We start from the raw sequence: 23,260 nt of genomic DNA, 5'->3' as shown, positions 1-23,260 counted from the left end.
AAGAGCAAAATTGTCTCTTCAGCACAATAGGATAATGAATTTCTCCCTTCCTGCACAGTCCAGTTCCCACTGGATTGCGGCACCATGTAACTGTTTTAAAGAAAATGAGAGGCACTTTTGGTTGGAAGTTTGCCTCTAGAGCAAGTGTTTATGTGCCCATGTAATTTGGCCCTTACCCAACAAACGCAGGTAATTCCAGGCAAGAGGTATTTACTGCTTCAAAGTTTATGCTTACTTACCCAAAGTAGACGTGAATCTCTTGGACAGGATTAACAGCTTCCTTCTTCTCCCAAAACAGTATTATAAAGATAAGTAACCAAAAGATTGTTATGCCCTCAAACTCTATGTTTAGTGAACAATCCTTGTGCAAGCGTAGCTCTGACCACATTGGAACAGTTTACATCTAGTTCCTTCATAAATGGTACCAGGAATCAGTCTTTATCTGCTGTAGGGTGAGCTCAAATTCCTCTGGCCCAGGCTTTGTTTCTCAAATCAGCATTCAGCAATCCTCAAAATGCAAGCTGCTTCTTCCTGTTCACTCCTACCTAGGGCTAACACATGCATTAGGCCAGGTGAAGCGGCTGCTTCAACCAGCAGGTTAGGGGAGGCAATGAACTGGCAGAGAGTGACTTGGATTCACATCACCCACTACCACCCTGGTCCTCCAGCTGCCCTGTCCTCTTCTTGCTCACTATCCTTGGCGTTCGAGCAGGAAGATGAACGGTGGGCAGCTTTTCTCCTCCTCTAGTGCTGCTGCCAAAGATCATAGTGGTGAGACTGGAAGAGGAGATAATCACCACTGTGATCCTGCTCCAATCACATGCCTTTCAAGAGTTGTCCCCCTTCTCCTCCCACTGCTTTTCCTGAACTGCAGTCATTCGAGTTTAAAAACAATTCCTTCAGGAAACTGAATTTTGAAGCAGTCTTGGGTGTCACTGAGTCCTTCTGCTTACCTTCTATACACTATACAGGTAATGAATTTGTAGGGACAAAGAAGTGAGAAACTTGGAGGTGGCAGTATAAATGGGTCAGACAAATAAGAAGGTAGGAGTCAAAGAGTCCTCTGAAAAGGGAAAAACCAATCACATCTGGTGATGCTTCCCACACCAAAGCATGCAACTGTACTCTTATCTGAAGCATCTAAGACAAATGAGCCTCAGGCAGGAATGAGTTCAGGGGAGAATGGGCTTACCTTGTCCAGGATGTATTTGTTGAGATATGGCATGTATCCCTGGCTTGATACTGGCCCATCGTCATCATCCCTGAAGTGCTCCTCCAGGGCCACAGGATCATGAGGTATACGAAGCACAGTGTACAAGTTGTGAGAGAGTACCTGGGAAGTGGGGGGAGGGAAAAAATAGAGGCACTCAGGGCAATAAAGGACCAAATAAGACAGGAAGGGGCAGCCATAGGATCCAAGATCTGAAGTAGATAAGCTTGGTTGACAGGTTGCCTAAGAAGAGGATAGCCTCCCTCAGAGAAAATGGAATTGGTTCCTGCTGAGATTTGCATGGCTATCTGGAGCTGCTTTTCAGTCACAAGGAGCGTTTGAGTCATAGGGGTAGGGCAGAGTGGACCCTTCTTATCTTTGTGATGGCTCCCTTAGCTACAGTATTAGAAGGCTACAAGAGAGTCATGGTTTGGCTAACATTGGTGTGAGTCAAGGACAGGGATTCTATCCTTCCCTCCATAATTTGAGCAGTAACAGAGAGTGTGATGATGTATGGAAATGGTGGATATTTACTATCATGTATCTTTTGACAAACATTGGATTAACATGCTTTAGCTGTCTTGAGCAGTCAAAAATCACTGAGTAGAGTTTGCTAGCCAAAGGCTTGGTTTATTATTTTGAATCTGTGCCTGAAATGCAGTGCTTGTCAGCTTTCCATATCTCTTCCCACCAACAGCTCACATCCCCCTCTTATCTTTGTGCCTTGCTAACTCTTGGCTTCAACATAGAATCCCTTCTGACCTCATCTGCTTCATGAGGTTTTTCCACCAAGATCACCCTTCTCATCTTTTTAGCTCCATGGCTACCCCTGATATTCTGCCTTCCAAATTCTGCCCCACCAGCTGCCTCATAGAATACATCTCCAATTCCTAGATAATGTATTTTCCCCAGTCAAGTCAATCTTTCTTCCTCACACCATAATAATTTCTGTTCCCAAAATTTTATCGTTTTTGTAAGCCCCTATGGTGAATTCAAGCATAACACCATTAGAACAGTGTGGCTTTTTGGAAGTACTCTCCTTGTGTTCAATTCAAGCGTACTTTTCCACTCTTGGGTTCTGAAAAACCTAGTTCTGCATGTCTGAAGTGGAATCAGCTGTTCAGGATGCTCATTGGCTGTCCTCCATGATGTCAACTATACAAGACCAATTCCCAGTCCAATTTTGCACTTTTAAAATGTTTTTTAAAAAATATAATAATATGACATATGAAATGGTAACATTTCATGCAGTGGCAGTCCTGGGGGGCCAAGGGCAAAAGCCCCAGGTGCCATGCCTGTGGGGGTGGCACCACCACACCTGCTGTGGCACTACTGCCACTGCTGCCCCTGGCCGCCCTCTGGAGCCATGCCACGGACAGGCAAAGCCCCACACTGCATCCCCGGGCACTCTGAAATCCTTCTGAGGCCTCCAGAGTGCCCTTAAACAGTGCTTCCAGTTTTCATGGGAAAACTGGAAGTACTGTTTAATGGTGTTCCAGAGACCTCAGAAGGCTTTCAGAGCACCCATGGATGTCACGTGAGACTCCATAAGGCTGGGTACATCTCCTCTGGGGAGAATTGTTGTGGGGGGGGGGGCGTATGTTGCCATCTTGTGTCCCAGGGTGGCACAGGGACAAGGTCTGCAGCTGATTTCATGTTAATATTTGTGTGGAATGTAAAGACAATCAACCTGAAGCATGGGGGAAAGGGCAAGACTGACAAGTCTGAATCAGGGCAAGTCTGGGCTAGGGCAAGTCTGAATCAGATTTGATTCACTTCTGGTATGTGCATCTGTTATGGCTGTAACCCACATTGCAAGCTTTCTTTTTACATTACTAAGTGACATCACACCTTTGTCTCAAGTCAGTGCCTCCTTCCAGCTCCATGCAGACAAAAGCCACACTGATCTACTCCCACCTGTAAAAAGTGAGCAGGAACTGCAGCATCTTGTTCCCTCCCTCACTCCTCACACAAAGTTTAAACACATGAAGGAAGACTGAAGGAGCAGTTTACTAACCCTTCTCCCTGCTCCATATTCATGTGATTTTTAAAGTTTAAAGAGACAGAGTACAGTGAGGAGGTAAGGAGCTTTCTCCCCCACCTTCCAGTGCTGCTGGAAGAAGGGGGGAAAGACTGCTGGGTCACCTCTCCCCACCTTACAAGTATGCTTACAAGTATGATTTGGAGCCTGTCCCTCCCCTTTAGTTTACTTACCAGGAGCATAACTTCCTTATTCTGTGCTACTTCTGTTTGATATGAACAGAAGTGGTACAGGTTGGGAACTGCACCACTTCGGTTCATATCAAACAGAAGCCATGTGCAGCAAGGAAGACTACATGCTGTGCTTAAAGGGGAGGGGGGAAAGGAACACACCTGCTCATTCTCCCACATGCCCACCCTCTCCCCACATCCACATGTGGGAATGTGCACATGCAAAGGTGGCATTTGGGGGGGGGGCTGAGGTGGCACGGGACATGATGTCCCAGACACTAGGAGGCCTTGGGCTGGCCCTCTCTCTACACAGTGGCCACCAGGAAGGCGGCACCTGTAGCAAGAGTTTGTGCTATGTGCAGGGATAGGAAGGGGATAATCAACTTGAGCAAACAGGGTCATGAGAGCCATTCTGGATATTTGCAACACCCTGCCCCCATAGCTATTACATATCTCCTTTTGTGCCCCTTTCAAACATTGAGGGGGAGAAAGCCATCCTGCTGCAATGGACCCCACAGCAGCCCTTTAGGCCAACTGTGATTAATGGTATTGCTTTCTTGAGCTTTTTAACTTTGAACTCCTGACTACATAAATGTCAGAGCACTAAAATGTGCCTTTCTGTGCTGTGTTGATGCTGCAGGGCTGGGCAACCCCGAAGGAAGAAATGAACACTTACTACCACAGACTGGAGCTGATAAGTCAACAGGCTTCTCACATGCAGTCTCAGTTCAGGATGACTTCTAAAATAACCAAGGCCCTTTGTTCTCATTGAGGTGGTAAACCTGTGCCTGGGCTGTATCATTTCAGACTCTAAGTGGGCCTGCATAATTACATGCTCTTCCATGAAACTGCTGCCACTACAAATCCTTCTTCTATAGAGAAAGCTCTAGCTTTGCCTTCTCCCTCATATGATAGTTTTCTGTACTGGGATTTGGTGTGTGCGGAAACATTCAATCATGAGAGCCTGCTAGCAAATGGTATAGTCCTCCTCACTGAAAACTAGATATATTTCACATTGGTATTTGAATTCAGAGGACCTGAAATGATAAAGTTCAAAGGCAGGAGCAACACCTGCTTTTTCTCGCAATTTGAGAAAAAATGACTATGCACCGCCATATGTCTATATGCAGGTACAGATGTGTATCACTTCCCCAAATGCAGTCGCATACCATGGTAGCACCAAGTCTAATACATTAAAAATAAAATATTGAAATTAATAGGGACCCACCTGAAATTGGCTCGCGACCCACCTAGTTTGGGCACCTAGTTTGACCTACCCACAGTTTGAGAAACATTGAGCTATAAAGTTGGTGTGTTTGTAGCCCAAGACACCCTGTTCACATGAAAAACCTGACCACACTGAGCAAAGATAATGTCAGCCAGAAAGACGGGCAGGAAGATGAGCAATTACATGTTAAAATGAGTTACATGTTGGCCCTGCCAAAATCTGTCTGCATCTAATTAAAAACTCAGGATTGCTGTCCTTTTATTCTGCACTTTATAAGCTTGCTTTGCTCCAGTGGAAACAGCCAAAGCCAGGCACCTCCCATCTGCTTTTCTTAATGCTTGTTCTTGAAGGGCAGGTCCAAGTTCAGTAGGCGTGGGGTGTTCTCTTGAGTTTTAGTAGACAAGATCAGATATTACACAGCTCATTTGCTTTTAGATTTTAAGAGTTAGCTTTTGGGATTTGAGGTGTAACTCCACTGGAACTATTATAAGTATCCAAACCCAAGAAACACTTTTGGCTGTCATGTGATTTCTTTAGCTCCTCAATGAAAGGTTCTCCCTCATTTAATATGCATTTTATACCTTCCCTTTTGTCCATGTAATCTGAGGATAGTTGCTAATTATGTTTACTTTCTCTGAACTTAAACAATCTTGGCTTTATTGAAGCTTTTAAACTAAATATATTCTGTGTTCTTGGAAATCTAAAGGTTCCTTTAAACATATGTATTTGGATAAGAGAGCTTGGTACCCTGGCTTTTTGTGAACAAGGTGTAAAAACAGTATGAAAATTAGACTTTTTTTTTTTAACAAAACCTGGCTTTTATTTTATGAATGATTTATTTGTTCCTCATCCTTTTGATGTCTTTACCCCCTCTACAGCTGCAAGAACACTTTGTACATTTGGTCTACTGTTCCTGCTGTTGGAGAAAAGCTCCTGTTTATTTTTACAATTTATTTATTTGGCTGATTTATGATGATCTCAACTATTGAAAGATCTCAGCCTCAAAGTCCAGCACCAGCCAATCCATGAGGCCAACTGAGACCTCAGATGGGGAGTGCCCACTTCAATTTGCCCACTGGACTCCACTAACTAAACTCACCCATAGCCCACGACTCTCTCCTCCTCCATACTTTGTCTTCCACTCTAAACTCCTCTTTGTTTTCAGTTCAGCGAGTGAGAGGAGCAGAGGCTGTCACATTATCAGGTAAGAGAGGACAGCGTTTGACATGCCATCTTGTGCCTGGAGGTGTTGGGCTAGCCCTGTCAAAGCCTATTGAAAAAAATATCAAAAGATTTTCTAAAAACGTTATGAAATAAAAACGGGAGTCTTGTGGCATTTCAAAAACTAATTTATTGTGGCATAACCTTTCATGGGCCACAGCCCACTCTAATTTATTGTGGCATAAGCATTTTATTTCAGATGAATCCAAGAGCTAGTTTTTTCAGTGCCACAAGCCTTTTTGTTTTTCTCACTGCAAGAGACAAATACAGTTAGCTTTCCTGAACTGCAAAAAGGAGCCAAAAGGAATTAAACTTACCAAGTTAGTTTCTTTATCCACACTTAAAGGTGAGCAACAAATAAGGATATGAAATACTGTACACACACTGTGGTTCGATGACTCAGCATTTCTGCTTTAAAAAATGTTTAAGAAAATTTGAAGATAAGCCTACATAAAGTAGAGATCAAAGTTGGGCAATTAAGAACATCTTCACAGCAATGGAAGACGCCCAAGGGGAAATTCAGGCCAGGGTAGGTCTGTGGCAAGAAAGTTTTGGGAAAGTCTGCATGAAATAGCAAAACCCAAAATACTAATAACCTGTTTAATATTATTGTATTTATTTATTATAAAAGACTGTTCATAGAATGCTAACTTTACTGAAATTGGGAAAAAAAATAGTGCCAAGCTGTGGTGAAAACACTAATTTCCCTCATTTTTTGCAACTGTTTCACCTACTATAGATCTGTACAACTCAGAGGCTTTAGTGATACTTCAGTATTCTCCAGAGAGTCATCCCAAAACAGTAACCATTATCCTTCCATTGCTTGTAATGCAATCCCTCCCTCCTTGGCTAGTAATTAAAATAAACTTGACCCTGAGCCAGCTCATTGTACCTGATATCCAGGAGTGCAAAATTCAAAAAACCCCAGATGACCCAAATGGCCAATCTCTTAGGTAAATCAGGGCTTATGTCAACTGGCTATTAACGCTTCCCCCTTTTAGTTTTGCCAAAAGATCTGTTTCTTGACCTTATCACCAGCAATTACCTCCCCAGTAGTTCAAAAGTTTCATAACCCTTTCCATGCTACTTTCCATACCATTACTGATTTTTCTGCCTGGTTTAAGTTCACTCAGACAAGAGAGGGATTGCCGTGCTTCTTCAACCATCATGTTTTGCTACTGCTCGCTAGAGTTTTTAAGAAAAATGACCAAGATTTAGGGATTTTTAAGGGAAATATCTGGGAGAGGGGCTTTTCTAAAGCAACCTCCTCCTGTCTGGGCTCCCTAAACTTTGAAAATCTCAAATTTGAATCTCAAATATCAGTTTCCTCCAGTTTGCCAGTAAAGGGAGGGGAAAGGAAGGGGTTTTGAGGTAGACACTAGCCACTAGAGCTATGTCCTAGTTAGCCCTCCGCCTCCCTTACATCAATACTTGCTAAACATTCTAATACCTTTTCATCCACTGATTAGTACACAGAAAGATGGAAACAGGTTTTCCTCTTACTGAGAATCTGCCTACACATTGTTCCTTATACGTGTGTAAGCAAGAAGTCTCAGACAGATTTTTTTAAAATGAAAGCTGCACATTCAAGGAAGACATCTGGGATATTCCCAAATGGATCACTAGACAGTGAGAGAGAGACGCACACATGATGGCCTTTGTGCTTGGATCAGCTCAGAACTAGCATGTGGCACATTGCCTCCTTCTTTTGGCTTTGAATGACTCATCTGATGGGTGTCCACATTTTCCCCCTTGACATTTTGTGCGATAAATTCCATGATCAGGAAGTCACCACTTTCAGCCTATTTGGGGGTGGTTTTACACATTTTAATATACCCTGTTCTGGTCCTCCTCCATACATTTCCTCCTCCATACATTTATATCCCTGCTCAAGGTGGGTCGATGGTTCAGTCGATGTCCAAGCCTGCAGAGCTAGGCAACTCCAGAGGACTGTGCATGGGCTGATTCCAAACACTGAGTTATTTTATATACTCGCTGCCAAACACATGCACAGACTTTCCCCAGTCTCTTCAGGCATTCCCAGACCCAAATAGGGATTTGTAATGTGGGCTGTGACAACATCTCCTCTGTATGAGATCACTTGATGGGTTGGAGTGAACAGTGTTCTTTACTCCAATTCATAGCAGCAGCTGTGCTAGTCCAATGTTTCATGGGTAGGAGACCTGTTGATTACTAGCCCAGCTTAGTAATTAGGCACGATCTTTCCTCTTTCACTGTTTTTCCATAGACCGGACTCTGGACAGAAAAAAAAATCCATCCAAATTCTGTATCCACTCCCTAAGATTTTTGCCCAGGAGGGGCAAATGGTGGAGGATGTACAGGAATCTGGTGAGTGAAGCATAATATAATCCTATACCGTGCGTGCCCCAGGTTGTTGCTGAACTCGCTGATGCTCACAATGACTTAAATGTTAGACTGGGCAGGTAGCCAACTTAACACTGGAGGCATGTGCTAATTGAAAATAACTTAACTCACACTCAAAGCTCTGTTATAGCTTTAAACATATTACGAGCAATAATACATGGTGTCAACATGCCCTCTCCATGATCCATGTCACTAGCCTAATGAGAGACCAAAAGCAATCTGACATAAACCCTTAGCCTCCCCAACCCAACTGAGAACTCAAATCCCAAGCGTTCTGAACTAGGATGGACTAGAGGGCCCAGGACAAGGGATAGTGCACACTAACCAAGTGCATGTCCTAGAGCCATTGTAGCATCAGGGTTGGTCTCTAGGATATGCTTTCATGCACTGGGAAACACCACCTGAATCTCTCTCTCTCTCTCTCTCTCTCTCTCACACACACACACACACACACACACACACACACACAAACACACAGAGAATGCTGTTGGCATAGTGGTGCTCCTCACTGCACAGTCAAATAGCAGTATTTGTCAGATAGATTTTTTGTCTTCAGGCTAGCAGCTGTCATGTGTGCCAAATGATTTAGTTAGCAGTATGTCTCAAAGGATCCAGCTTTGCAAGAGGGGCCAGGTGCTGAGTTCCAAGAAATGCTTGTTACTACTTGAGATAATTCAAATTGCTCTGCTGTGAAAAGACTCCACTGATTCAAGCAACTGAAGTATTTCATGCACGTTGGCACTGCCTATATACTTTCCCACTGGAGCATAGGAACAGAGAGAAGGAAATGCCAAAAAATGCAGAAGGAACAAGGAAAGAGGTATTGAATGCCCTGGGCAAATATAGCTGAAAAGAAAACAGAGGATATCAAATGACCAGAAGCTGGTTTAATTAGATATTTGACCCATGTAAACCATTACTATCTCCTTCAAGGTTTCAGGAGTAGGCCTTTCCTAGTTCTGCTGCCCAAGATTAAAGACGCAAGCATGTGCCACATCTGGATTTGCTTGTGTCTAGTTTCTATGTGAGTGCCAGCAGATGAAAAAGTGCCAGTGACCAAGACAGCAGGGCTGGTCCATCCATGGGCAAACTAGAGCGGTCGCAGCAGATTCTTGGGAGGAGGGGCATCTCTGTTCACCTATTTGCTTCCACTGCTCCTCCTTCTTCATGGTGCAGAAGGGGGAAGGAAGGAAGGGGGAGACAGAGAGGAGGAAGAAATGCGGAGGGGAGCAGAGTATGAAGCTAAATAGAATATTGGCGAATGGGAGGAACAGAGTCTGGAGCATCACCAGGAAGGGGAGGACAGCATTTGGCAAGCCACCCCAGGCAGCAAAAAGGCTTTGGCTAGCCCTGAGAATGAATAAAAGGCCCCCAGAATATTTTGATAAAGAGGCTCCCATCTCCTTTAAGTTGGAATCTGAAAAACCCAATTTAATTGCTTCAGGCAGGTGGCATATATGAGCGAGTGCCATTTCTTTGTCATCAGCACACTGAACTGATTTCTCTAAGTTGAATGTGGAATTATAATCAGCTTTTGTGTGGCAGCAAACTGCATTCTGCAACCAGCGCCAGCCTGAGACGGGGTGGAATGTTTAATGGAAGTGGAGAATGACAGCTCCTTTTCCTTTTGCTGGTTGTGGATGCTTGGAAACAATTGCTAGAGTTTGGAACGGTCCATCTGGTTTCCAATCTGGGGCTTGCCTTGCATGTTAAATGGTGACAAGATTGTACAGAAATGGCAGAACCAGAGTTAGGAGGCCACAGCTCTACAGTTCAGAGGGTAGAAATGCTGCTTACAGTCAAACTAGACATAATGGTAAGCATATAAGTGGTCCTTCCAGGTTTGTTTTTTTTTTTTTAAAGCAATGCTTTAGTAGTCATAAATCAGGCTGCAGTCACAGTGGAGGAAAAGGGTGGCACTACACCCTTACCATGGTTCCAATCCCAATTACGCCCTGGTGCTATTTTAAAAAGCAAAACCTAGAAGACCACTTACATGTTTAGGGTTATGTCTAGTTTGACCCTTAGTGGTCAGAGTGCACGACAGGCATAAGAGCTCAAGACAGATTTCTGCAGTGGGTATGAACAAGAGACTGAAAAAAAGGCTTTGATTCTGTGCGAGGAAAGGAAAAACCAGGGTACCACCTATTTGCCTGGGATAATTTTTACTTATTCATTTGGTCACTCATAATTCATTATTTATTATGTAGCACTTTTCAGCAAAGTGGTTTGCATTAAAGAGAAATGGAAAACAATGGCTATCACATCTTTGTAAAGTCAAGTTATGGAATACCCCAACCTGCTTATCTTCTGGACGTTGAAGTACAGTGCCATCACCGCCATGGTGTGGCCTTGGCCAAGTCACTCTCAGTGTCATTTTCACATTTGCAAAATTGAACCAGAGATAACCTGCATACACAGCAATTATTTGATGGTAGGGCAGGCTACAATACAGTTGATGTAAAGTCAGCTGACATGAAACAAGTCTTAGTGGAAACTGCTAGTTAGTTCCTTGCTGGAGATATGAATCTCTCTTTGGAGATACCAGCAACATATTTGTTACACATAACAACAGATCCAGTTAGAAGTGCCGTGCACAGCCATGAACCTTATCCTGCCTGTAGTCTGCAGACTGTACAAACATTGTCCATCTAATTCAATCCAACCACTGAAGAATTGGCTCCACAGAGTTACAGATTTTCTGCTAGATTTCTTTGAAAGGTAACATCATATATCAGGGGTGGCCAAACCACGGCCCAGGAACCACATGCGGCTCTTTGACATATAATGTGCTGCTCGCAGAAATATGTTGGCTGAGCTCCTTTCTGCATCACAATTCATATAAAAGATAAATAAGAAATGTTCACGCTTTATCATTATTTACCAGATATAAACTCAGATTCCACTGGATGAAAAAGTAATTTTAATGTTCATGGTGAATAAATATATTTAAGCATTTAAATGCTTCTTAAATACCGTATTGTGGCTCCCAAACATCTGAAGTTTATTGCATGCGGCTCTAACATTAAGCATGTTTGGCCACCCCTGTCATATATCAGGGGTATTCAGAGCTGTATTCAGGCACAATGAATTAACTGTTCAGTGACCCCTTAAGTACAACTCAGCTTCAGTATCCTCATTCCCCATGGGAGTCCTATCAGGAGATTATATAGAACCATAGTTTAGAGTCTGAATCCAAGAATCATTCAGTAGACAATGAATGAAGTCAGACTGGGATAGCTTCCACACAGACTAGTAGGAGAAGGGTATCTCCTACATATCTGGAAATGCATATAGAGAACTCAACTAGATGGAAGGATTGATTTAAACAGACCTAGAGGCAGCTACATGGTCTGGAGCCAAGACATATACTTTCATCTGAAAAAGCCATCTCACTGGGTTGTGTCCAGACATAAGACATAATGTCTAACTGGGTTGAGTTTTAGACATAAGGCTGTGTCACAGTTTGTACCTGTGAGTGCTACCTGTCCAGCATACCCCTCCCCACTTCCAGCAAACTCCACGAGCTAGAGGCAGAAACCACAGTTTGTCAGAAAACACGTGTGAAAGAAACTTGTGTTATAACCCTATTTACGGTAGAAACCAAAATGGGAGGAAGGGATCAAGACAGACTCCTCTACTCAGTGCCCTGCATTCCCAAAGGCACAAGATGATCTTGATCCTCCTGTATGATTAACTGGGTTTTGTATTACAGGGAAGACAGACATTACTCCAGACCATTTACAGGATCAGAACAAGTCCCTCAGTCACACTAAGGGGCTTGTCAAGTTCTATCTCTGAGGGTGAAAAAATGCTGTTCTGATAAAAACAATTCTCACTCTATAACTTATCTTTTCCTAGTTTCCTTCCCTCGTTTTGTTCCTTGTAGTCCATCACAGTTTTCTATTTATATTTTTCTGCGCCACTTTTAAGTTTTGCAGCTTCCAGGACACCTTGTTTCAACACCTTTCACGTTTTCAGGTCTTGAATACGATTCCCATTTCAAGTTCTGATGGCCCTTGTGGCACTTTGCCTAAGTGCATCTGTTCCAATTGCTGGAGGCAGCCAAAGTAATAAGGAAATGGTTTCTCCCCCTTTTTCCTAGCAGGTGTAGCCCATCATATTTCTCTCAGTTACTAGAACGTGAGCAGGAAGAAATTTCCATGGGGGTAGCACTTCTGCAAAGTCACATGAAGCTGTTGCTTCAGGCATGAGATTGGCAGAAGGTAGGGGATTAGCCCTCCATGCGTCCCCTGTTCAACCATTGCCTTCAGCAGCCCCACACTGGCCTGGCCGCTTCTTCCATGCTCCACCCCCATCCTGGTCCTGCAGCTGCCTCTGCCAATTCCCAACCCCCTCACCTCATTTGTTCTTTGCGATCCTTTCCAATAAAACAGAAAAGTATGGAACTCACTGGGACTTCCCAGCATGACCAACATGTCCTGTTTGGTGAAAAGTACCACACAAGAATGAGCAAGGTAAGCGGCTGCTTTTTTGTATGTTTTTGGGAGGTGTTACCTGCTCCTTTCCTTTCCAAGTTGGGGCAGCACCAGGCAATGGACCCAGTTGGGCCGTCTCCAGGGGTAATGCACTACTAGGTAGAAAAGGGACAAAAAACAGGAAGCGTGGACATCTGCATGTACACATACATACCTAGCCAAGAATGGAGGACAGTGACATGCTATCTCAGGTGTGGGAAAACAGCAAGGAGGCTTGGCCTGGACCTGCTCCTTTATTGGCCAAGGCTTGCTTGCTTATTTAACAGATTTGTATCCTGCCCTTCATGGCATAAGCACTCTCAGAGCAAACCACGTTTAAACATAAAAATACAAAGCAATAAAAAGCAACATTAAACACAAAAAGCAGGAAGACTGGTGCTCTAATAACACTCAACTCCTGATCCTGGATGACCACAATCCAGTGGTTTTTAAACAGACATTCAAAAGCACAAACGGAATCCTGCGGCGCCCTGAAACATAAACGCCAACAGTTGATGAGCAGTTGCCCCCCAACTGTTGGACCAGTCATACCACCATCTGGGAAATTTCCCCTGCCCCTCACAGGTTCACAGGCATGTACGGAGGACTTAGGGGAGGGCCTGGAGAATTGGTGAGCACAAATAATGGTTGGCTACTGAGCCAAGCCAACATTTGTGAATCTCTACTCTTAACAAATAAAATTATTAACGAGACTCTCAAAGAATTACAGAAAAGGGGTCTGCACAAAACAATGCTGCTTCTGTCTCCTCACTCCCTACTTTGCAATTAGTAATTCCAGAAAAAGCATAACAGCTTGCAAACTGCATAGAGCAAGAGTGTGCAAGTGCGAGCATGGCCTGAGGTTAAAGAATAAAACTAGAAAGGCTAGGCAAGGCAACTTTTCCTTCTTCTTCCACCAGCTTGAACACAACGTCTGATCTTATATATGCCCAGAAATTGCATCACTTAATTCAGTTTAAAAACAGATTTAATTCTACAGATGAAAATTATGGTATGTTTAGATTTCTACTGGGGTAGGCTTACCTTCACCAATTAAGCTGGATTCTTGACATTTACAGCCCAATACAGCTTTATGTGTCATAAAGCATGTTTGCGACAACTTGCAAGCAGAGAGTGCCAGTGGGATGACCTACACCATCCCACTGGCACTGAATCCAGCCCGACAGCCAGCAGCGCAAATAAATACAGTGCTGTGCAGGTGCAGGGAGAAAGCAGCATGGGGACAGGGAAAGGATTTTTGGGCTGGGGGAGGGTGAAGAGGGACAGTTTAGAGGAGACCTCTGCCATATCTTAACCCCCTTTCTGGGCCTAGAAGCCCTACATGGGTTTTCCTGGATTGTGCCAGTAATTGCATTGGTGTAGATCCAAGTAATCCTATTGGGCAGGTTGGGGCTCAAGGGAACAAATGTTCCCTTACTCCAAGGAGACCTCCAGTCTGCTCAGTTTTTGCACTGGATATGGTGTGGGTTGTGTGGCCCTGCTGCACCAGCACTTAATAGGATTGGGCTGCCTATCTCCAAATGGCCTAATTCTGTGAACAGATGTGTGGCAACTCAGAGGATAGGTGGTGCCATTCAAAAATCCTCTCCTTTACACCAGCACTTAGGGCCCTCCCTAGTTGTTGTGCAAGAACAGCTCCAGCACTCTATTCCACTCCTCCTTAGCACAGATGAGCCAATCTAGCAAGGATGAACGGTGCTGTCACTGGGCCTTTGTACCTCACCTCAAGGATGATCAGAGTGACATCCTTGCTGTGAACACCTCCTTTTAAAAACATATGGGCTTGAGAACATGCACTTACAGCCACATGGTGTTCCCCACATGCAACACCCAATACATTTATTTAGCTGTAGAGGTGCAACCCAACTGTAACCATGCCCACCATCCCTTGAGTTACAAGTGTTTGTTCCCTAAAAACAAATAAGGTATGAGTCCTTTCCCATTAGTACTATTGTGTTTTCATTTGTACATATATAATCAACAAATTAATAAACCAGAACACATACAATAAATCAACTAAGGGTGCAATCCTAACCCCTTATGTCAGTGCTTTCCAGCACTGACATAAGGGCAATGCAGCTCTGAGGGAAGGGAACAAACATTCCCTTACTTTGGGGAGGCCTCTGTGAGTGACACCTAACTGCAGATTGCAGAACATGTCCCATTGGCATGTTGGAATGCACTGACATAAGGGGTTAGGATTGCACCTAAGGCTGCAATTCTAACCACACTTTCCTGAAAGTAAGCCCCATTGAACAAAATAGGACTTACTTCTGAGTAGACCTGGTTAGGATTGTGCCCTAAGTCTTCTCCAGTCATTTGACTGTTGTAGCTAACAGCAATTTTAAATCATTTTCATCTCATGGCATAACATAATTTTTTTTTTTTTGCAATTGACAAGGCATACCATGCTGCCCGTGAGGGGCTCTCATCCCCCAATGGCCTTACTAATAAATGACAAACCCCCAAACTCCTGCAGCACACCTGTGGACATTCACAGCACACCAGTTTGAAAATTGTTCTATATTCAAGAGTGTTACAACAGCCCAGGTAAATTTGGAACCACGTATAGCTTTTTGTAATGTCTTTGCAGTGTTAGGCAAAATATTTTTAATTGTCACTTGTGAGTTGAATTGTGAGCATTAAATTCACAAATTGTAAAAACAGTTATACTTTCTCTCATGTAAAATCCAAATCACATGATTACACTCTTGTTGCGGCACGCAAAACACAAAGAGGTGGAGGAAAACCTGCACACCTTCAAAAATTCCCCTTGCTAAACAGTACAGGAAGCCACAAATGACGTTGTGCCATCGCTTCGACTCAAAAGGTTTTGAATTTCTTAGTGAACCTGCTACTACAAGGACTACAGTTCAAGAGTTAAGCAGACTAGAAGAAGTGCCAGTTTAAGAAACAATCAGATCTGTACTTCAAGCCTGCGGAGAGACTACTGTATGTGCTTTGACACTGAAACCCTGTTCACTAGAACCAAATGCTAAAGGTCCAGGTGTGGGTAGTCTACAATCTATAAAATGCACTGTGCATACACTGTATTCCTGGGCTGAGCTCTAGCACTGAAATCATTGTTCTTACATTAAGTCCAGCTGATAAGCACAGGAGACCACTGGTACAGTGGTCCATTTTAAAATGTAGGAGCATATCATGACACTCCCTCCATCATCGTCTCTCGTTAAAGCTATAACAAAAAAAAAATCAACTGTAAATTTCTTACAGCCCAATCCTATACTTCACTTGAGCCAGGACAGGCAAGATTGTGACAGTGCAGGGGGTGGGAAAGGGTGCAGGAGGGCATTCCAGGGGTGGGGAAGGACAGAACAGGGTGAGGATTGGGCCTGGAAGAGGGATGGGATAGGCGGTGGCAGTGTATGCCATATGCTAACCCCCCCCCCCCGGACCTTGGAGCCCTACAAAGGCTCCTAAATTGCTAGTGCAGATTCAAGTAGTCTCCATTGGGCAGGCAGGTAAGGATAATTATGCCCTTACACCGAGGTGATCTCCAGTTTGCTTCTAACCTGCGCAGCTTACAGTGGAGGCCATGAGGCCTGGCAGTACCAGCGCAAGTTAGCACTGTGCTGTTAATTACTTTCTCCTCCTGCTACTTATTTCTACTTTGAAACATTTCATTTTAAAATCTAGCTCATTTCATCCCAAACTGAGGCATTCAATAGTTTTTTTTAAGAAATGTATTTTTAAAAGTTGAAAAAATGGGTTTACAAAATATCCTAAAGAAATATAAAAGGGTATATCAGAGTTCTAGCATATCTACGTTTACTAAGCCCTACTATGTTTACCAGAGTTTACTCCCAGGTAAATGTGCACAGAATTGTAGCCTTAATATAACACGAGCTACATACTGTCTCTCAGGTAGCCCTTGGATTGTCTGTGGCCCAGCCATTAATATCACGCCCCCCCCCAGCACATTTCTCAGTTATCCTCTTGTTGAGCCTGAAGTTTCTTCTTGGATAAGGTCCTTTGAAAAAAGTTTCAAAGGCTGCATCTGAGTACTCCTGCTGATGATATTGCTACTCCTACTACTGGAGTAGTCCCAGAGGTTCGGCTTCCCCTGGCTACACCCTTGCAGGAGACATTATATGGCATGTTGGAAAGGCACTGCCCTTGCTTAGTTTTATTATCCCTAGGTTTTATTAGGAATCCCACCCACAGCTTGTATAAGAACATAAACATTGCTTGCTGGATCTGCAGCAACTGGCCAGACGACAAGGTAAAACATGGTACAGATAGCTAACCATCCCATATTTGTGCTCAGCACCTAATTAGTTATCAGAGGATACCTTGGCAGTGAACATGGAGGTAAGATTCCTGCTATTATGGCCAGGTTCTGATTTAACCCATTTTTGCCTGTTGTATATATGCAATGTTGGGCAGAAATGACTTCATAATAAAATAAAAATGTAAATGATCCTTTTAAATAACTATCTCCAGTGCATTCCTAAATATGTCTGTTCAGAGGTACATAATCTTACTAAGTCCAATGGTGCTTGCTTATCCTTTTTAACCTATGGTAGTAGACTACTAGTGGTGCTATTAATACTGGTGACCACATGGCACATTCCTTGTCTGGTCCTATCCCACTGAAAGTAGAGATGGTTGGAGCAACACTGCACCAGTGGACAAGATATGGCTGTGCAGATGCCTGATCCTTCAAAAGACAAGTGGTTTGGGGGAGGAAGGTATACAGCAAATCGCCAAACATAAGGCATGCCACTTACTCCTACCATCTTCAGTGACAGTGGTGGTATTCTCAAAAGTGGTATAGTCCCTGCAAAAGGTGACTCTAAAGTAAGTGCACTTAGGATTGCAGTCCTAAGTTAGTAACTGGAGTAACATTTGGGGGCCACGATTTCAATCAGACCCCGTCATGACTAATTGGACTTGGGAAACAATCCAATGTGGTTGATATAGAACTGGTGTGATGTGCTCCTACATTTGCTGTGCTCCTACTAGCAATCTGGAAGCTGAATTTTGTACCAATTGTAGTTTGCAAACTGACTTCAGCCCTCTGTAGAAAGCATTGCAAAAATCCAGTCGTAACTAATGCACAAGCGGTTTAAGTCAAATTCACCCCCCCCCCCCACCATAAGGCTGTATTTTGAGAAACCAGATGAAGCTGGTAAAAGTTGCTACAGGCTAGCAACCACCTTAACATCCAGATCCAGGAGCACTCCCAAGCTTCATCCTTGAAGTATATTTGATTCTTCAGGAGGAATGGAACACCCCCTCAAAGCAGGTTGTACATCTCCACCCTGATCAACAGAACATTTGCCCAACAGAACCTCTATCTTATTTGAATTACGTTTCTGTTTGTTTGTCCTCATCCAGACCAGAACTGCTTCTAAGCACTGGTTCAGAGCTTCCTCCACCTCCCTGGGATCAGAAGATGGAAAAGAGGTAGGCCTGCATGTTATCAACAAAATGACGGACATTTCAGCACAAACCTCTGGATGTTCTCTCCCAACGGTTTTGTGTAGGTGTTGAAAAATGTGGGGGCAAATGGACACGCAATAAGCCAAAAACCATGAAGAACTAGTCTCCCAGCACCAGTTTCTGGAACTGACCCTCTACTGCAAAGTGAGGCTCTCACCTTCGTATGCATATAGCAGTGCAATATTTATCAGATACAGGTAGCTGCTTTAACCACAGTAAACCAGTCTTATAGGAAGCAAGTTACATAGTTCGATTGCTTAGTTCCCTTATGCACATTATGTATAATACATGTCCATTATGCATTATGTACAAGAGGACATATGTGTTTCTGAATTATGTACATCTGTATTATGTACAAGATGTTTCCATCCTTTGACTTATAAATTCTTCAGTCAAGGTACAAAACATTCACTGTGCTGCCATTTATCTTCAAACCAGGAGGTTCTGCAGATATTTAACAGAGAAGCAAAAGCTGTGCACAGTTAACAGGAAGAAAAATCTTCTTGCTGGCGATACAATTTCTGCATACCAACAGGAAGTATATCTGCAAGGCACAGCTCTGCTTTACAACCATAAGACAGAGCAGTGCACCGCAAAAAACTTCAGTTATCAAAAACTTAGAATTGCTACCTTTTTTTCTAATAAGATTTCTGTGCTTTAGACAGCTGCGTGGCAGGCGAAGCTCTCCCCATCACTCAATCCCCATGCTGGGAAAACAAGCATGTACAGAATTTCTGCCTGCCACATGTCTATAAAAAGCACAAGAGCTCCGCCAGAAAAAAGGAGGAAATAGTACTAGTGGTAAGAGAAGCAATGTTTGTTTATTTATTTATTTACTTATTTACTGGCGGACTGACTGACTATGTCATCAGTTTCTCCTTCCGTTCACAAAAAAAAAAATGACTTCATAGTTACAAGAATTAAGATGACCAGGAGAAATTAAGCCCTGCTGGTTGACATATTTATTTACTATAAGCAAAGTCTAGATGGATCAGGCCAAAGGCCCATGTAGTCCAGCTTCCTGTCTCCCACAGTGGCCCACCAATTGCCACAGGGAAGACCAAGTGGCAGGAGAGGAAGGCACACCCAAAGTTATAGCTTGCTTTTCACGTAAGGCAATCAAAGCAGCTTACAAATAGAAAGCAAAACTATACAACCCTAAACATAAGAACCAAATTTCAAGTATGTTGAAAACACCTGATCAAACATCAATGTCTTCAGATAACATCTAAAACTGGCAAGGAGGGAGCCAATCTGATCTCCCTTAAGAGAACATTTGACAGATAGGATACACAGTACTCTTCCATTACTTGCAGTTGTTGGATCTCATTTATTCAAAAAGAGTATACTGTGTTTTTAACACACGATAAGTGTCCTTTATTTTGGACTTCAGTTTCAAAGGGGCTCCTATGGTACAGAAACATGACCACCATTTTGTGGAACATGACCACCATTGATCACAGAAACATGGTGCACCAAAGCAGTAAAAGCATAATGTGCTAATTGCAATCATGGTGGTCAATTGTAGTAATTCTGTTAAAGATTCAACAACACTGCAGGTGGTATATGAGCAGCATAATGCTTTTGAGATATTTGAGAAGAACACGTTTCAGACTGCATGTGAGTGTCGCCCAACAGTACAGTACCCATGTTTCTGGCCTTTTCACTGGTTTGAAACTCTAAGCAACCATGAACAATTCTTATAAACTGCGCCTGTTGACTACTTTCCAGAGTAGCAGAAGCAACTTATATTTAGTGGGGGGAGCAACTGTCCCTATTTATCCCAGCAGGGCAGCCTTCCCAGTTGCTGTTCTCTTGTCCCTCCCTTGTATCTTTTCTTTAAAGATTGTGAGCCTGTTGGGGACAGAGGACTAGTCCTTTACAGTGTCAACTGCTTTGAGACCAGTTTATGAAAGCAGTACCTAAATATAATCATATAATCAATAATCATTCAAAGCACAATCCTTCTTATGTTTGAGAGGTATACCCAGTGGCATAGCTAGAGGGGGTGCAAAGCACTAAGGCGGCAATCCTATGCACACTTTCCTGGGAGTAAGACCTATTGGACACAATGGGACTTACTTCTGAGTAGACATGCGTAGATTATGCCCTAAGTTTTGCAAAGAGCCTCACCATAACATGCAAGGGGCCCCTCCCCTTCGGAAACATTCCAGGCGGTGGGAGCATATGCTGTGGTGAGTTTCTCTGCAAAACTTAGTGCTTTGCACCCCCTCTAGCTATGCCAGTTGGTATAGTACATGCTCTGGGATATCCAGCAGTATCATTGAGTAGGGCTTGCACCAGCCCCAAATGCTGGAGAGCTAGTGCATAGGCAATACAGTACTGGGCTACAGTAAGACTGTTTACTTACTCCTAAATAAGTGAGCACAGGGTGGTAGCCGAAATGGGCCTATGTATATAATACGCAGATCCTACAGCTTAATAAAAAACAGGGCCTCTTTGACCTGTATTGATAACATTTCTACAATTTTCATGTGTAAAAAAAAAAAGTCATTGCAGTTAATGCTCTTAAAATACAAAAAACTATATATATTTGAAGTCCAAACCTGAATACCTCCACAAGTAGGCTTCTGAAGCCTTGATGAGAACCTTTCCCATCCCTACTAAAATCTGAGTGGCACCCCTGCTTTATAAAATTTGAGGCCCAAGAAGTAGAAGTTGCAAATTCAAGCATATAAAATCTTTGAGTGTTTGTTGTTGGCAAGATTCCACAAAGAAATAGTGATGTAATAGCTGTGATGGGTCAAGACTGTTTGCTCTGCTTGTCACCCATGTCTCCCTGCTGTGTCTCTACAAGGCTAGCATGCAAAAAATAAACAGAGTTTAGCTCTCTTAGCTACTCCCTTGTAATCTACCAATTAAACCCAATTTCTCTAAAACTAAACCAGAATACCACCAACACATGCACACACACCCTTAAGCCTATGGTAGGCCCCAGGCTACCATAGGCTTAAGAGTGTGTGTGTGCTAATGGTGTGTTTTGGGCCTGTCTATTGTCTCCTTCCTGCAACCCAGCACAATTATGATTAACTTTGGTTGAAGATGCAACAACCATTTTTGGATATTGAAGTGCAATTTTGGCTCCAACCTTCATGCATGGCAGAAAGAAAATTTCTGCCTACATTACAAGAAGGTAGATTTGCATGAGGAAACACACATGACACAGCACTTCATTCGGGTATCAAATTTAGCAAGAACTTCTTGCAAAGACCCAAGACCTGCAGAAGTGGGGGGGAGGTGCTCTGATTAGTCAGGGGGCCTTGAATTCATTGGGTTGGCCTCAGATGCTGTAGATGGTGGTCCAGAGGGAGGCCAAACCCATCTTTCATAGGCTTCTGATGCCCTGTGTTGTATATATGTGTGCCTGCACGCGGGCAGACAACCTCAGCTGTTATCACTTACATACATCTGCTTGTGTCGATTTCACAAGGTGGCACACCATTTGCATCAAACATCAGAGGCTCTCTCTGCCCTACTTTTTCCTTGCATGCATTTACATCTCATCTTCCGCCCCCAAAAACCAGTGGCAAAAGGAGCCCCAGCAGCCGCTAACCTCCTACAAAATGACTTTGGTGACTATTTTCAAGTGATCCTCAGGGACAGTTCTCTGCTTGTCCGCTCAACATCATCCTCACTGAACTACTGGGGTGGAGGTGGGTGGAAAAGAGGGGGACACATCTTTTAAAAAGAAGAGGGTGTAAAGAAATGCCCCAGTTGTCCAGTTTTAGAGATCTGCAAAGCAACTGCAGCAGTTTGGGCAAAGAGACACTCAAGCCCTTGCTACCAGTTGGTTTGTTTGTTTAAACACTTTTATCCCCCTTTTGAGGCTGGGGAGGAAACGTGACAGGAAAGAGATCGATGCCTGCCCGCGTTCCCATCGACCCCCCTCGGTGTTTAAAGCCCAGTGCAGAGAAGGCGTAGGGGGGAGTTATGAAACTTTCTAGGGCTCTTCCAGATTCCTAAGGAGACTGGGGCTGCCATACTTTCTTCCTGGGAGTAAGTCTCACTGAGCACGAAGGGACTGACTTTGAGTAGGCACGCCTAGGATTGGAGCAGCAGATGGCAAGAAGAAGCCCCTGCCCAGTGCCCACCACCACCTGAGGCTACTCCTGAAGTTCCCCCAGAGCCCCGACCAGGGCGCAGAGGGAGAGCGGGCGCCCTGCGCTGCGCTGCGGCCCGGACTTACTTTCAGCTGCGACTTGGACACCTTGCCGCTCTTCTCCGCGTCCAGGGCCGTGAAGGCGTACCAGATGGACTTCAGGAGCTCGGCTCGCAGCTCCATGATTCGAGGGGGTGCCGGTGACAGACGCTCTCGCTCCCTCCGCGGGGAGGATCCTCCCTCCCTCCACCGCTCAGGAAACTCTCCGCTCGCTGCAGGCAGCGCTGGAGCCGCAGCGCCTCCCAGAAGTTGACGCGCCGCGCGCTGCTCTTCTTCGAAGTGGGTGCCCGCCGCCAACCATCCGCGGAGGAGCCTGGCGAAGGTCCTCGCCTGCAGGCACTCGGAGCGCAGCGGGGAGCTCGCGCCGCAAGGAAGCGCATGGCCAGTGCTCAGGAGCAGGGTTGGCCCGCAGAGCCGAAGGCTAAGGCCTCCTGCCCCGCGCAGCGCCTCGAGTGCTGGGGAAGGGCCAGCCTAGGCGCACACGCTTTGCCTGGGAAACGGAGTGCTGAGCGAGGGCAGCCTCCTGCTGGCATATGACCTGCAGGGAAGGTCACACACACACACACACAGAGGGAAGGTTGGGGTTACTTACACCAGTGATGTTCAAACTTTTTCATCTCACGGCACACTGACAATGCGCTAAAGTGGTCAAGGCATCAGTTCTTTGACCATTGACAAGGCACACCATGCTGGTGGTAGGGGGGTCAAATCCCCCAATTGCCCTGCTAATAAATGACCCTCCCCAAACTCCCAAGGCACACCAGACGACCATTCATGGCACACTGTGGTTGAAAATAGCTTACACACACACACACACACACACACACACAGACAAGGTTGTGGCTACTTACACACATGCA

The 23,260-nt window shown here is 44.2% G+C and overlaps 1 protein-coding gene across 1 annotated transcript in view; it reads right to left on the bottom strand.

Annotated features, from left to right (window-relative positions):
- Positions 1–22,614, bottom strand: part of DEF6 (DEF6 guanine nucleotide exchange factor) — a 50,899-nt gene extending 28,285 nt beyond the window's left edge. Inside the window, exons 1-2 of the mRNA XM_066623353.1 lie at positions 22,428–22,614; positions 1,193–1,333 (exon numbers count right to left, since the gene is read on the bottom strand). Coding sequence (XP_066479450.1) covers positions 1,193–1,333; positions 22,428–22,523 — 237 coding nt within the window. The 5' untranslated portion in view covers positions 22,524–22,614. The remainder of the gene's footprint in view (positions 1–1,192; positions 1,334–22,427) is intronic.
- Between the last annotated feature and the right edge of the window lie 646 nt (positions 22,615–23,260).

This window comes from Tiliqua scincoides, chromosome 4 (genome assembly GCF_035046505.1).
Source record: "Tiliqua scincoides isolate rTilSci1 chromosome 4, rTilSci1.hap2, whole genome shotgun sequence".
In the NCBI taxonomy this organism is placed as follows: Eukaryota; Metazoa; Chordata; class Lepidosauria; order Squamata; family Scincidae; genus Tiliqua; species Tiliqua scincoides.
This window is presented reverse-complemented; position numbering and strand designations above follow the sequence as displayed.